The sequence below is a fragment of the Epinephelus fuscoguttatus genome, linkage group LG16 (genome assembly GCF_011397635.1).
Source record: "Epinephelus fuscoguttatus linkage group LG16, E.fuscoguttatus.final_Chr_v1".
In the NCBI taxonomy this organism is placed as follows: Eukaryota; Metazoa; Chordata; class Actinopteri; order Perciformes; family Serranidae; genus Epinephelus; species Epinephelus fuscoguttatus.
Genome location: NC_064767.1, coordinates 18427603 through 18444062, shown reverse-complemented (window position 1 = coordinate 18444062; position 16460 = coordinate 18427603). Strand labels below are relative to the sequence as shown.

The following is a 16460-nucleotide window of genomic DNA, read 5'->3' as shown; positions in this document are numbered from 1 at the left end:
CACTTGATGAGTTTCATGGCTTTGAGAACGAACGCTTAGGGAGGTTTTAAGACAGATTTACACATGGCCATAGGCAACACTGCTAAGCCAGGCAGGGGAAAGCCAAAGTCTCCGAAAAAGACCAGTCGTCACAATTTTGGTCTTAACCACTCTATTTCATCATAAACAACACAAACTGGGGCTCAAAGTGCAAAATACCGGACTTCTCTTTTAACAGTCTATAATCCCAGAAGTATTACAGTAGTATAAGTGGTAAAGGCTGGAGTAGTATGTGACTGATGGAAAACACTGATATATAATGTTTACATGCTGTTTAAAATGGACATTCTGCTGCTGTCATGCCTGAGACATGTACACGCACTTGTTGCCATGGGAATTAATGGGGATACCTGAGGCAGTGGAGGGGCAGTCAGCAGCTCAGAGCAGGCAGCTGTTTTAATGGAGCTGAAACCTCTCAAACTCCTCCTTTTGAGACAAAATCATGGGTCTAATTGTCAACATATAGATGGGTCCATGTCATTAGTTCGACATCCCATTAGTCTGACTGTCCGCGGTGCTGAACGGCTCGCAGCAGGCGTATGGTGCGCCGCGACCGCCTCTGGGTCAGCTGGGAAAGGCTTGAGGCGGAGCAGGCTCACGGCTTATGTGTTTGTCACTTTCTTTTTCATTTTAACCCACACCATGATCTTTTCCTGACCCTAACCAAGTGGTTTTTGTGCCTAAACCTAACCAGACCTTAACCACAGGGCATCATGATGATTTCGGAACGGACTTTGGAACAATGGGTTTAATATGGTCGGAACAATGGGATGTCGAACCAATGGGCTGTCGGACCAATGGGCAGTTCCCCATATGGATACCATCACAGAGAAGAGATTTTCCCAAAATGTGTAGATGTCTTTTTTGCATTTGTGGTGTCAAAATTGGGATCATGGTTGCAGGTTAGAAAACTGGTGCCCCAGCTCTTTTCAAGGAATTTCTCATACCAGTTTAGGCTATACAGAGATGAATGGGAAAAAAATGGCTCTCCCTCTGCTTAGAGGCTCACTGAGCCAAATGTGTAAGCGTGTGTGATTCCGTTACCACATTTCTGCGACCAGCACACATTTTCCTACGTTTTGATGTATACCTTATATATGTAGAGTGAAAATTGTGGCAATGAAAGCAATATGTTGAGAAGTTTTTAGGACGATCCACACTCTAGCGATGACATCACACACTCTAGCTCTGTCCCATAGAAACCCACTGTAAAGTTTTTACGTATTTTTTTGCGAACTTCGTAAATAAAAGCTTGGAAAATCTCTAAAAAAAATGTCATAGCACACCATTCCAGATAATCCGCATGATCTGATATATGTTTTGTGTGTTGGCAACGCTGCAGGACAAGGCAGCGTGCCGGAAAAAAAGGCGGAAGATTTCAAATAAGAAGAATCGGAATAAGAATATACACGACGGATTATATATAGTGGCCTTGCTGTTGTACACCTGTGTTATCCCCACCTTAACTTTCTGACATCAGTGCACATCAGCATGGGTTTAGGAGCAGTCGATCAACATCTTTAGCAGTGATAGAATTAGTAGAAAACAGGCTAATACCTGTTGAACTTCGGTGCCTGTATGTTAGAAAAGCAGCTCCCTGTCTCATTAATCTGTGCTCACAAGATGTTGGTCGCACAGTGTGGGGTATGTGGGATGCTTTTGTTCTTTCTACAGGGTCAGTGTTTTACACAACAGTTGAAACAGCTACTTTGTCTTGAAGCTCTGCTTTGATCTGCTACCACCAGTGCAGGTGACCATTCTCTGATGACATCTCTATTGAATTGCTTGTTATCTGGTTTCCCAGGACAGATTCCCTGGTATCCCAGTTTGGTTGGACCCACATTTCTATTCCCATCCCTCATGGTTTGAACAGAGGTTACACTTTATAACAGTTGCATTGTTTTTTTTTTTTTTACAATGTTTTTTTTGACATGTTTTTGCTTCACACATAGCCACAACTTCAGTATTCTGATTGTGCTTCAAATGCTCACGGTTTCCATTTTTCAAATATAATTCATAGAAGCATGAATTTGTTCTTGCTCCTTTTTCATTGAGCTTTACATACACACCAATCTCTGAGGCTGTGTGTGGTTGATTGACCACAGTGTGTGGACATATCACACACTTTTCACTTTGTTTTCTTAGAACGGAAAATTGACCTGTAACCGCTGAAAGAGAAAGATTCCACTCTGCAATGACTCACAGGAAGGTTAGGTTGATATATAGTGCCCTCCTGTGTTTAAAAGGTAAAACACACACACACACATATGCAGTCAGCCACACTGATGCATGATTTCTAAAAATAATAATAATGTGAAGATCAGTCACTCAGTGTGACAATAAGCTTCATTTTGTACAGAACTGAACCTAATCCATAGCATGCTTACTCTTCTGACAGTAAAAAATGTATAAAGAAGCTACACAGTTATGCTTATACACTCTTACAGATATCAACTTCAGTGCAGTCATTCTAGTTCTGTCAGTCAACAATTATACTTAATTCAGTCAGTCATTATAGTCAGCATAAATCAAACTAAGTGAGATTTACTTTTCTTTGAATTAAGGATGACATGCTCCTACCCTTAGGCTCACAGTGTTACGTGTTTGCTGAAGAGTGGGCAGAGAGGAAATAAAACTGCTGTCTGAGCAAGGGAGTGGGTGATTTCACCAAAGAAAAAGGACAATGTGCTGAAGTGATTCATTACGCCTTGTCGGAGGCTAACAGCTTGATACTAAAAGGCAGCAAAAAGTGCCTAAACAAGATGATAGCCCACATTTTAAGGGGTTTATCCTGATGTAATAAATTTGATTAATTCCACTGTGAACTGTGCACAACTACGGCAAGTACACCAGGTCAAAGTTCAACAAGGAGGTTTGTCTATAAAGTGTTAATTTCGAGAATTAAATGTACCACTTGGCATTGTTGTCTCTTACTGTATGTTTGGCTTTCCTGGGGGTTTGTTTAAAATGTGTATGGCCCTGACTGACTTATTTTTCACATTCTCAGATCTCAGAACATCTTTTGGTGGGTGTAATATCACAACTGCTGATAGAGTTGATGGCCAAAAGAGCTAATACGATGAAAATACACCCTACATTCAAACAAAATGGACTTTATCCTTCAATTATCTTCACTTCAGTTGTCATGTGTTTAAATAACGACTCAACTTTAAGTTGAGTAGTTTTTTTCTTTCTTTTTCCATGAAGTCATACTGCAGCTCGAGCCAGTCATTTTTGCCACTGATAAATTCTCTCACAGATGCAGGGTAGGCCTGTAAGCCACAAAATGACAGTGAAGTGTGAAGGCGGCATATGATTCAGACGAAGTTCACACTCAGGAACCGAGTGTGCCCATATGATAGCTCAAACTATCTCAGACTTTTGAAAGACAAGTGAACGAGGAGGAAATCAGAAAAACCACATCAGGCAGAATAGTGAGCCTCAAACTAAAAACACAGAGCGCCTTTTACCATGTGACTACACTTAACTGTCAAACAGCCTTTTATATTCAGAGCGCTCATGTTTCTGATGCTACAGCCGCATAATGCTTATACAGCTTAATGCAGACTTTGTGTTTACAAGTGCAAAGGTTTTACACTGTAATGTGTTTTTTGATACCAGAATGAGTTGTCTCAGGGCGGTGAAAGGATATAACAGTAGCACTCACAAGACAAGGGATGTTAGCATAAATGCAAGAGGGTGGCATTTGTGTAACAACATGGTTATTATACAGGTAATAACGTTTGGCAATTATGTGACAAAAAAAAAGGATTTAATTTCTGTATTAGGGGAATAATGTCAAAATATATAATAAATAAATAAATAATACAATAGTGTAAAAATATTTTAAGGTAATATTGAGACAAAACATTAACAATGTATTGTTAGTATTATTTTATTATTATTATTATTATTATCAGTGGTAGTAGTAGAAGAAGTAGTAGTACTAGTGATAGTAGTAATAGTAGTAGTAGTCGTTGTTGTTGTTGTTGTTGTTGTACAGTAGTAGTTGTACCAGTAGAAGTGGTAGTAGTAGAAGAAGTAGAATTAGTGGTAGTAGTATTTTAATTTTATTTAACCACACTACCCCCGTCTCTAATATCATTTTGCCTAAAGTGATATTATCCCATTAGCCTGAGTTAGCCAGATTATTATTAGCATATTAAACGGCTATTAACATGTTATTACCATGATATTCCTGATAGTTTTATTTCCAGTATTACACTCATGTTTTTGCCTCATTATTCAAAATAAACCCCAACACTACCAAAATATTCTCATTATTACTATTGACAAAACATCAAAAGGTTATTTACTGTTTATATACTACAGTATTACCCATGTATTGCCTGTTGTACCCATGATATTACTGCTTTTTAACTTGTTATTACTGAGCTGGAATGTGAAGTGCTACAGAAATATGATTGAGCATATGTGATTAAAGAGCTAAACTGTTGAATTCAGATAGTATGACATTTATTTCTCTTTAATTAGTTACAGCACATACTGCATAGAAACATCACAGCATTAGTTTGATAGTGTAGAGGAGTGAAACTTGCAGCCCAGTCGCCAGAGGAAAATGTTGGCATTGTGCCATTCTGCAGACCACAAATTTGGTACATTTGCATATGTTGTGCATACTATATTTCTAAAGTGAGATGCCTGCCAAGCTGCAGACCGCTGTTTGAAAAACAAGCAACGCTTTTTTTTTTGGTGACCATTCGCAGTGTTGCAGGTGTTTTGTACCAAACCTGAGTGATTTTAGTGACACCCTGCTTTTTTCGTGGCCTTTGTGCCACCAAACATAGGTGTTTAAAGCCAAAGCATGACCATTTACTAACCATAACCAAGTGATTTTTGTGCCTACACCTAACCATACCCTCACAAGAAATGTAAAGTATTAATGTATTTGTGGTTTGCAGAAATGTACAGTGCAATACAAGCGTTTTCTTTCTGGTGAGTGGGTTGAAATTTGCTCTAGAATGACACAACACTGCCGTATGATCATTCAGTTATACTTTACTGGTACACTGTTAAATCTAATGAAACGTGGGATTTTACAATCAATAGCTTTAACCGTAGCTGCCCCACCGCTCCTGTTATTTCCCACTTTTTGACACTGCCTGTATTGCTTTGATCCACTCCTTTCTTTCTTCAGCTGTAGCAGCTTGGAGGAAGTAGTGAGTCTCATCTGAGGTGATGATCTCAAAGAGGTTGCCGTCAATGTCGTATTTTTTGGCTGAAACCCAGAAAAAATGAGAGTTGAAAGGGATGAGTTGATAAGAAACAACTGACAGTAAACACCAATTATATTTCATGGTCACAGTGGGGGAGGAATAGGGCATGTTTATCCAGTCCCACTCACCGTCAGGCACGTACTCCACGGCTGTAACCACAGACCCACGGAGATGGATGGAGCCCAGAGGGTCATCACCCTGACGCAAAGAGAAGACACAAAAGAAGGGAGAAAGTAAATAAAATAAACTCTTATTCTTGATTCTCTGTCACTTCAGCTTCTAAAGGTCAGTATATTTACCTTTGTAGGATCAAAATAATGCATATAAGCAGGGTCGTCTCTCAGAATGAACTTTCGCACCTTCCAGTTTTTCCTCTTATGTCCCTGTGATAAAATAACACAACATGCTTTATTTGATTTGCTGAACAATACTAAACAGCAAATGCTGCGGTGTGTGAAACAAACTTCCTCTTTCAGTGTATGTGAAAATGTATAATTAACAGAAATTTCCTCATGTCTATTTGTGTGCAACTGTCAAAAGTCAAAAGTAAAAGGTGTGATGTTTCGTAGCTTGACAACATTAATCTTGGCCTCTCATCAAGTTATTCTTCCCGTTAGTAACGCAGTTTATATTACCGTTGTGAATGCATAAAGTTTAACGAAAACACGGTGACACTTCTGCTTGTGCTCTGATTCACCTGTTTCAGCAAACAGCCCTGTTTCACAATGTTTCCTCTGAATTCCTCCTTCAGAAGCACGTCTTCATCACTGGAGTAGCCTTCACAGAAGAACCCGCTGTCTGCCTGCCACAGAACACAGCCATGTACATGCACATCATGTTTCATCATCCCCAACATAATTAATTAAATATGGTGTCCAATAATGACTTTTTGAACTTACAAAGTAATAAAGAGCAAGTGTCTGATCTAAGAAGGCTGTCTGCTCTCCACTCTCTGCTCCATCTTTTGACAGGTCACCTGCAGGCTGGAGGAAACCCTCATTCAGGAGCCCTGTTGCTAACATGATGGCCTCGGGCCTATTTCTCACTTTCTCTTTTGAAATCAGCCACTCGATTACCGTCGCACCTGCACAAACATGAAGAGGGAGCGAAATATGGTGACACCATTAGAAGGTAAAAAAAAAATAACATCTTCCACACTGGTGACATTAATAAAAGCAAGCCTACCGGTGAAGCAGTGATTGAAGACTCGATTTTCCTGCTCCAGTTTTAGCTCTTTTACTCCATCATCTTGGTCCTTCATCAGTGCGTACAGTTCACTATGAAAACATAATGTGGAAACTGTCAGCATGTCTTGTCATGAAATCATTTTAAATAAGCACAACCATCTGTCTGTTAATAAACCTCTACATGGAGCAGGAATTGTCCAGTTGTAGCTTAGCTTTCAAATATAAGCATAACAGGCCTGCAGGTTTCACAACAGATGGGTTTCCATCCAAATGTAGAGCACATTTTAAAATGGAAAATGTGCAAAAGGAAATGCAAACTGATGTGCTTTTCCATCCAAATATGGGGAGTTGATTTATCAATGTAAGCAGGAGGTGGTGCTAATTCTCCCCTCAGGTGCCATTACACCACCATTTCTTTGTTGAATCTGCTTCCACTGCACTTCATCACATTTACCTTTATCTGTACACCCATTTTGCCATCTCCAACCAGCCTAACAACTCCTTTTTGCAATATATTTTTTTAAATTTTTGCCATTTCCACTCTTTTTTTCCCACAAATTTAAAATGCACATAAAAATAGCCAGATGGAAATGCTCCGTATTTCTCCACATGCCAAAATGGTGTGCATCTGATAAACAAAGGCTCTGGAAGTTTGTCTTTTTTATTTTTTTTATTTTAGTGTTTTCAATAGCAAAAGCACACTTATGAGTCAATCTAACTCACTTCGTAATGCTTACATTGGTCCAAGAGGCATAACCAATCACATAACTTTACGCAGTTTCAATTAGCTCTGTACAGGATTGACACATCCACTTGGATGCTATTTTATCATGCAATGCCAAGGGCAGAGCTGCTTACAGTACTACCATATCGTAGGCTCTTCTGCCTGTGCTTTCATTGCACTCTGGGAACAAAAACAATCGGTTACTTGTTGATTACATCAGTTAGTCCTTACCCTCAAGGACTTTTGCTTCAGCAACTTTTAAAGTGAAACAAACTTGAATTAAAAGCCTAGTCCCAACTGAACAGCAAGTTCCTTTTATTACCCCGCTTTGGCTACACATTTTGTACGTCCACGTACACGTTTAATCGCCTGTCTCAATTAGAAGCCTAGTCTGGTTGCCAAGCAGTTCAGTTTTTTCATAGAAGTTCTTTCAGATGTATAAAACCAGGTTGTTGGCTACCTCAAATTATGCGTCCATTCCTTGATTACCCAGTGAGTTATTCATATTTCTTCAGTCCATAAATGTCCTCAGATCAAAAGGATCAAAAGCATTTTTCATAAAAATTAATCCAAGTTCTGAGTATTGTTTTAACAGGATAAAGTGCTGTCGTGTCGGTATGCTGGTTGCCGTAATCCTTGAGAGCTGTAATTTTTCGTACATGTAATAATCATACTGGTTTAAATAAACAGTTACACTGTATTCCCCAATCTTTGCTGAGCAACTATTTTGTGTGAAAGGAATTAAAGGCCTGTCTCATATAGAAGCCTGTCCCAAACATAGGCCTGTTGATTTCAATGATTTGAGCAAATAATAGCCTGGGCTATTAATTGAAGTTTTTGCACTACTTGAAACACCAGCAACAGCAAAGCATACATTTTATATCTGTGTTCCCTGTCCATGTATGATTTTCTAGAATAAACTAATCCGAACCAGGTTATGCTGGAATGAAGCAACAGTCTGATGTCGCATTTTTCTGTAGCCTAAAATAGCTACTTATGATGCCGACTTTTTGTCTGGGACATGTAATAATGTCTCAGTCTTTTAGCATACCGACGACCCCTTCATGGGTTTCTTGTCAGCCGCAGAGATTTCAACCAATTCAGAGATGTTAGCTTCATCAGATACCTCTCTACAGCTGGTAAAATCTGTCAGCAGTTATAATTCTAGCTAGCAAAGTCAACAGTCAGGTGTCAGGTGTAACAACATAAGGAGGAACTTAACTAAGAGTCACTTCTTAGAATACATCAAACTACTTTTTGGTATTTCCAAATGATTATCGTCACCACTAATAAGATACTACAGTACATACGCGAGGTTGACAGTCTCAGGCAGGCGAATGGAGCGTCTCGTGGACTTCCTGGCAAACTTTCTTCCCCCGTCTAGGCAGGTGATGGCTCTCTTGATGTCCTTGACCCATAACTCTCTCTCCTCCACATGTGAGGCTTGGAAGAAGTGATCCTGCTTCTTGTCTGTGGTAATCTTGAACACCAGCTAAATGGAGTATTATCAATCAGTCACGCTGCTACAGCTTCTGTTCTCTCTTGAGATTTTCCTTTAGATATGAGGATAATCAACAATAACTGCTGCTGCTAATTTGGAAAAATATGACTCAGTTAGCTGTCTCAAATGAATCAGATATTCAAATTTAGTATCTTAAATCAATGTAGTCTTAAGCTCTGTTACAAATCCTATAAACTCATACTGTCGTTTTCACATCTCTAATCCTTCAGCGCTAGTTCAGCTGTTCTTGACATTTTCTTACCGTCCTCTTGCCAAAATCCTGGCAAGGACTGATGAGCGTGGCTCCCTTCAGTGGGATCATTCCTTTCGGAGAGCGGTCTGTTTTCTTTTTATAGAATTCCACCCCATCTTCTGACAGCACGGCCCACACAGCCTTCCAGGAGTTTAGCAGTGTACCCTGAGGATCAATAAGACAGTTGACAACAGGCAGCCTCGTTGTTACAGAAAACATGCTGTACATTAACAGAATATTTTTTATTGATACCTATCTCAACATTTCATTGTCATCACTAAATGTACTTATGTCTGTTAGTTTGATGAAACCTTAAAAATAAATGCTTAGTTTTACAGGAATTTCCCTCTGTAAATATTAATTTTGCTTTCTGTTTAGTTTCACAACCTGAGCTTTATAACATGAAGTGAAAGGTTAACTTGCAGGCCTACAGGCAGCAGATGGGTTTTATTTGATCAAGCCCACATTAAAATGCAGAAATGAATCTACAGACTTCTGGTAATGGGTACAGAGAAAAGGAATTACTTTCTTTGGCAACCCTTCTCTTAAACAATTTCGGTTTGTGTTTATATATGTTCCGTTTCACAAACTCTCTCGCCCTGTTGAGCTTGCATTATCCTCTGCTCCCTCGCTCCCTCAGGGAACAGAAACAAGCTGTTTAGCCAGTGTGACTTTTTTTTTCAGCGGGGCATGCTTTTGAGAAATTATTATATTTAAAGTTACGTAACGTTATGTTAGAACCAAAGTCTTCCCGAAATATATCTGCTGTGAAACACATGCCTTCAAGCATCGCAAGAAAGCTGTGGGTGTGCTCCTCAGATTCAGCCATGCAGGGGATAAATAAAACAACAGAAACATGTAAAATGTAGTGTTGGAATATCAGCCTTCTGCTTGTGAACAGCTGCAGTCCTCAGTCAAGTCATTCATGCCCTGCACTGTATGTAGCAGGATGTAGTACTGGATCATTTGTACTGTGCTCTCTGTCATACATCGCTCTGTGTATGGTTTTGATACCAACACTGTTTATGCAAAAACAGATTTATATGTGTATGTGATTAAACTGAGCATTCATGCTAGACCAAAGTCCACTCCCATGGTTATCAGCACTAACCAGGACTTTTCTCATTGTTAACAAATCTAAATTAGATCTCTCAGTACTTTGTGACCTCCTTGTCCTGTCTGTGGCTTACAGCCTCAAGCCGATTTGTTTCATGGAAAAAGCCTAACTTCAAAAACTGGTCACAAAATATAGTTTCATATTGAGAAAAAAGAAGTGATTTCTTAAATCAGATGGGCACTTTAGTTTGTAGCAAAAAAGTACCTAAGCTGCACTTAAAATATGCATACGTTAGGGACTATTTTTAGTCGTGGATTAATGCAAATTTGGTGGTCTCACTTCCAACTCTTCCGATACTGATACACTTTTGTGGCAGTATAAGACACACTGGGCGGCAGCATTATTTGACATCCTGAGCAACTGCCATAATATAAAGAGCAAGAAAGTCTGCAAAGAATTGGCATGAGGGGAGGTGGATGGGTCTAACAAACTGTGGACTTTTACCCAGGAGATGGCTGTTTGTGTCCCGGGTGAAATCAAAAGTCAATCAAGGTATCTTTAATGCGTATGTGTAGCATACTACGCTAGGAGGTATGTCACATGACATTACATTATATTAGTTATAAACATACTTATTTGTGGTATTTGATGAGGTGGGAGCCATGCCACGGTGGTGCAGTGGTCGATTTTAGGCCCCCTGTTATTTTCCTTGTATATGCTGCCTCTGGGATTTATCTTCCATAACCACAATATATCCTTCCATTGCTATGCAGATGATGTGCAGATCTATCTCCCTCTTCGGTTGTACTCTAAGGACCCACTGAAACCTCTATTGGCTTGTCTTGCCGACATTAAGAGTTGGATGAGTCAGAGCCAACTTAACCTTAATGACAATAAAACTGAGGTTACTGTATTTGGCCTTCCAGAAGGCTGTTTTAGTTCATTTAATGGCCAGGATCTCCTTCCTATCAAAACCACCCCCTTTATAAAAAGCCTTGGTGTAACTTTTGATTCTAACCTTGATTTTAAAAAACAAATCAGCACAGTGGTTAAAGGGTCCTTTCACCAAATTCATACTCTGTCAAAAGTCAAGCCTTATTTATCTTTTAATGACCTGGAGAGGGTCATCCATGCTTTTATATCTTGCAGGCTGGATTATTGTAACTCTTTATATGTTGGTCTAGACCATACCTCGCTCCGCTGCCTGCAGCTGGTGCAGAATGCTGCCACTCGCCTTTTGACTGGCACCAAAAAACGTGAACACATCACCCCTGTTCTGGCCTCCCTCCACTGGCTTCCCATCCATTTTAGAATTGATTTTAAAGTGTTATTAATTGTTTTTAAGACTTTAACTGATCTGGCTCCCCTATATCTTGCAGAACTTATTCAGGTCCGAAATCCAGCCAGAGCTCTACCTTTGTCCAGAGGACTGTTGCTGGATATACCAAGATCTAAATTAAAGACTAAAGGCGACTGTGCCTTCTCTGTAGCTGCTCCCAAGCTCTGGAATAGCCTGCCACTACATATTAGACATGCGGGATCCTTGGTGAGGTTTAAGTCTGCCTTAAAGACACATCTATTCTCCCTGGCCTTCGGATGCACAGGACCATCTACCTTAGCCTAGTTTTTCCTTTTTTGTGTATGCGCATATGTATGTATATGTGTATGTACATTATGTGTGTACATGTGTATGGGTGTATGTGTGTGTGCGTATTGATATATGCATGTATGTATTTTTTATATATGTATATTTTCTTACTTCTACACTGTAAAGCACTTTGGCTGACCATGACAGGTCTTTTAAACGTGCTATATAAATAAATGTGAACTTGAACTTAAACTAAGAAGCTGAAACTGTACGTTTTCTGTAAAAAAGTTTATTTGGAAAAGACACAATGCACGTTAACAAGCGTAAATTCACACACCATCCCTCAGTGTCTAAATGTGAGCCACCGCCCAAGCACTGGTATTTGATGAACTGGGAGTGAGAGTGTGTGGGCAGCACGATGTATGTTGGATTAACTCCAAATACCATGCCTATGACAATACATATTTTTAATCTACAGACATGAAATAAACAGGTATATGACACTTGTCCATCCTTTATTGTGTGAATGCCTGGACTGCTGGACATTGATACATTTTTTTATTTGACCCACTTTTTGCCTTGACCGCAGCATTTGACTGCATTTCTATTGACCCTCCCACAGTATGCCAAAAATGGACACAGACACACCATTAATCAACTGTTTGCATATGTCTGTTCCTTCCCCTCTGTCCATGTAGAAGAAAGGTTCCCTGACAGCGCCTCAGCCATTTAAGGCATGACCATTATGCACCGCTGTGGCAATTTATAGCTGCCATGGTGTCATCACATCATTCATACGATGATACACTTCAGTCTTGATGTGTCAGTCATCATGAAACCAGAGAAAGATAATCAATTATGATTTTGTTACTGTCATGCACATCGAACCGGAGTTCATAAAATGCTTCACATATATAGGACAAAATGAAAAGAGCATACAGGGTGATACATTCATGTCAAATGGGTAAAATGGTGTTAGTTAATGTTTTCATGGGCGTGTGAGATGTGTAGAAAACAAAAGTCACACTTGGCTCGATCTACAAGAGTGTTAAAGTGTGGGTTTAAGTACTGAATGTGTGAAACTCTCACTGCACTTTGTTTTCTTTATTGAATATCTCTGGTTTTCATACGGGAAAGGGCTTCTACATTACCTCTGTGCACACACACTGTTCATGTGCCTGACCACTGCTGTTAATCAGAGCAGCAATTAGTTTTGTTGCGTGTTCGGGGATATTCACTACATCTTACAACAACACAGTGTTTATTTCAGATCATGGCACTCATGTTTACTCTCCGCGTGTATGTAAATGGTGATAAATGATGAAACACAACTGAAAAACAAACAGTGCATGTTTTGCTCCGACTTCTGGACAGAAGCAGGAACTTGAGTTTTTGTTGCAACTGTGGAACAGAAGTGTGTAGTTGTGAATGTATGCAGCAACCTTTCAGTGACTTGGAGCAATATCTCTCTCTACCAGCGCTTTTTATCTCGTCCAGACTTTTTTGTGATGTTAATTTTTTCATTTTCTATCAGTGTGGGTGATAGATGCATCTGGACTAGCCTTAAAGCTGCACTAAATGCGACTGTGTTCCTCGCCACTGCAGTTGTCATCACCTCTTGTTTCAAAAACTCAAAAGAGCTCAAAAGAACTCAAAATACACTTGTATTGCAATTTTATTACTTTTAAGTTTTTTCATGTAGATGCCAATTTGCATTCTTGTTACACAGTATTTTAAGTGTGTTGCTACAAAGCTAAAGCTCCACGTACCCAGAACTGGGCATCAAGTTGCCAAAGTTTTTACTTCTGTTATTTTATCTCAGTGTTAGACTTGTAAAAAAGCACGTCTCAGAATTATGCGCTCAATAAGAGGAAGTCAGAAGTGTTTTCTTGTAGTTATTCTTACCTTTTTCACCAGGTATCCCTCTCTGATCTGCTGTGGTTCCATGACCCCGCTCTCTGCTGCTGTCAGCTGCAACTTTGGTCACTTCTTTAAAGACTGTTAAAAATGTTCCCACTCAATCCACCTACTGCATACTCTCTCTCTCTCTCTCTCTCTCTCTCTCTCTCTCTCTCTCTCTCTCTCTGTCAAAACCACAAACGCACACACACACAAGCAGGAAGTTGTGCTGTTGGGTGTGTGACAACGATGCCTGGTCAACCATCTTCCTCTTCTGTGTGGTATTATTAGTTACAGCTACTGCTCGGCTGGTGTCTCTAAACTTTATGCTGTAATGTACAAAATTAATCATTTTAAATTTTAACAGAGGAAGCTGGAGAAGAAACGCAGTGATGCATGGATCACCGAACAGCCCGACGATCTTACCGTAAATGTGCCCCAAATATAGCCACCTTTGTATAAACTTTTTTTCTCTGCTGTGCCTATGATTGAATTATTTTCTTTACCAGACTTTCCATTATCAATTTTTTTCTCGTTATGTAATGTATTGCTCCATCTGTCTCTTCATTGTCTCATGCTGCTATGTTAAAACATTGCACAAACTCTCTAGCCCGTATGATCTCTGTGTGTGTTTTTCTTCGTCTTTGTTTCCTGTGGTTTTCTTTCATATGTTTGCACATAGTTTTGCATAGTTTTAAGCTTCTTTTTTTTCTTTCTAAACTTTTCTGTGTGCAGTTTTCTGAGTATTTCTGAATGGCAAAAACTGCACTGCTGTCATCATCAAGTATCTGAACTTTTGCATTCACAAACACCCACTGACTTACTGTCTGAATCCTATCTATATTTGGCCAGTGTATGAATAACTATGCATGCGTGATTTAGCTATCATACGTGCGTCACAACAGCTGACCTGAGTCAGACAACAGGCTTCCTCTTTTTCTAATTGCTCAATGTGGTTAAAGTCTGTCAGACTTGTAGTGAAGAGGACACGCTGAGTAACAGCAGAGGGGAAACAACTTTAAAAAGTAGTGGTATTTGTTTGTTAAACTCTTAATGTGTATAAAAAGCTGCACCACAGAGCAGCAGTCAGTTGAGCAACAGAACCACAAGACTTGAAGGTGCGCTTTACCCTCAAAATGATCTTTTGTATGTCTCACTCCATGTTACCTTTATTTGTAAAGAAAACATTGTTTCTCCTGCATGCCTCCAAAAATGGAGAATATTAAATGAAAAACAACAGTTAAACTACATCAAAACATCAATTTACAAAGTGTCACACAGCCTGTGCAGCATAATTCAAGTCTCATTTGCCCAGTTGTATGCTTACTACTTCCCAAACACACATATATTTGCTAAAACCTTACTATTGAAAACACTTGTGCATAATCAGTCTTGTGCACAGACTAGTAGCGTGCCTGGGCAAGCACGTTCCTTTGAACTCTGCTCAGTGAAATGCAGAAGAAGTGTTTGAACTCACACACTTACCTTTGCACACTGCTCTAATGCAGAAGTGTTTCAAATAGTTAGACTTAAGTGAAAGTGCATGTGTTTGGGAAGTACTGAGCATACAACTGGATAAATGAGATTACACTGCACTAGTTGTATGAGAATTTGGGAACGGATGTTTTGATATAGGGCAACGTGGTGGTGCAGTGGTTAGCATTGTGGCTGTGGCAGCAAGCGAGTTCCTGGTTCGAAACCCAGGGTGGAGGAGCCCTTCTGTGCAGAGCAGGTGGGTTTTCTCCGAATACTCCGGCTTCCTCCTGCAGTCCAAACACATGCAGGTTAATTGGTGACTCAGCCCTATGATAGTCTGGCGACCTGTCCAGGGTGTGCCCCGCCTCTTGCCGAATGTCAGCTGGGATAAGCTCCCTGCATTTTCTTAGCTTTTAGATTCTTTGTAAACTGTGGAGACATGAGAGAAAAACAAAGTTTTCTTCACAGATTCCAGGTCATACAGGGTGAGTAATCCATATACAAATAGTCATATTGTGGTAATAGTCCTAAGTCTTCAAAATCATTTGAAAAATCATTGTTTTTTCAGAGTTAGGACTACAACTGCACAACTCAAGTCTAAATCAGACGTGCTAGACTGTCACTCAACTTCAGCTACCACAGAATTAACCCACACCGTATCAGAATGTGTCACAGCGTGTTGTTTCACAAACTGCAGTTATTTCATGATACAAAAGGAAGTCTTTATACCTTAGGTGTCATCTCTAAGGAACACAGTGACCCAGCTGTTTGTGTGGAAGAACTCAAGATCCAACACAGATATGAGTGGCAGGGATGACGCTATAATACTTTTAGTTTATTCCTCATATTGTTACTGTTTAATACAACAAGCTCCTTAATTTAATATAATATTTTTCATGCTGTGGATGAAGCAACATCCAGGTGGAGGACACAATAACATGAACATCTGTTTACTATAATGCTCTCCAACACAATATCTGAACAGCAACATCTGTTACAGTTGAGAAGATAACTGCTTTCTGTTCTGCTTCTATCAGAGGCCTGGATTCAGCCCATTGGAGCCTCTGAAAGATACAGTTTGTGGTTTTGCAATCAACAGAGATGGAATGTGTTAATAACATCAGTAAAAAGAGCTTGTTCTTGTGATGCTGTTAATGTTCCTCTAGAGGGTGACATCAACACATTACAAGCAAAATCAGCTGAATGAAATCAGGGAGGCATGCTGTAGTGCACTGAGGGGTTGCAGCAGCACTAAAAAGAATATCCATACATCCATTTTCATAATGGTTTATCCTCTTAAGGGATCCTAGCTGACACTGGCCAAGAGGCGGGGTACACCCTGGAGAGGTTGTCAGACTATCGCAGGGCTGACACATAGAGACAGACAACCATTCACACTCACATTCACACCTAAGAACAATTTAGAGTCACCAATTAACCTGCATGTCTTTGGACTGTGGGAGGAAGCTGGAGTACCGGAGAAAACCCACACTGACACA

At 39.8% G+C, this 16460-nt stretch overlaps 1 protein-coding gene across 1 annotated transcript; it reads right to left on the bottom strand.

Moving 5' to 3' along the window:
* Positions 1-4498: 4498 nt before the first annotated feature.
* On the bottom strand, positions 4499-13620 carry plek (pleckstrin). Its single transcript, XM_049599824.1, has 9 exons — positions 13492-13620; positions 8951-9106; positions 8498-8679; positions 6462-6553; positions 6176-6360; positions 5974-6078; positions 5576-5659; positions 5405-5474; positions 4499-5278 (listed from the first exon to the last, which is right to left on the bottom strand). Exons 1-9 carry the CDS (start codon positions 13531-13533, stop codon positions 5139-5141), a joined length of 1056 nt encoding a protein of 351 aa, XP_049455781.1. The 5' UTR covers positions 13534-13620; the 3' UTR covers positions 4499-5138.
* Between the last annotated feature and the right edge of the window lie 2840 nt (positions 13621-16460).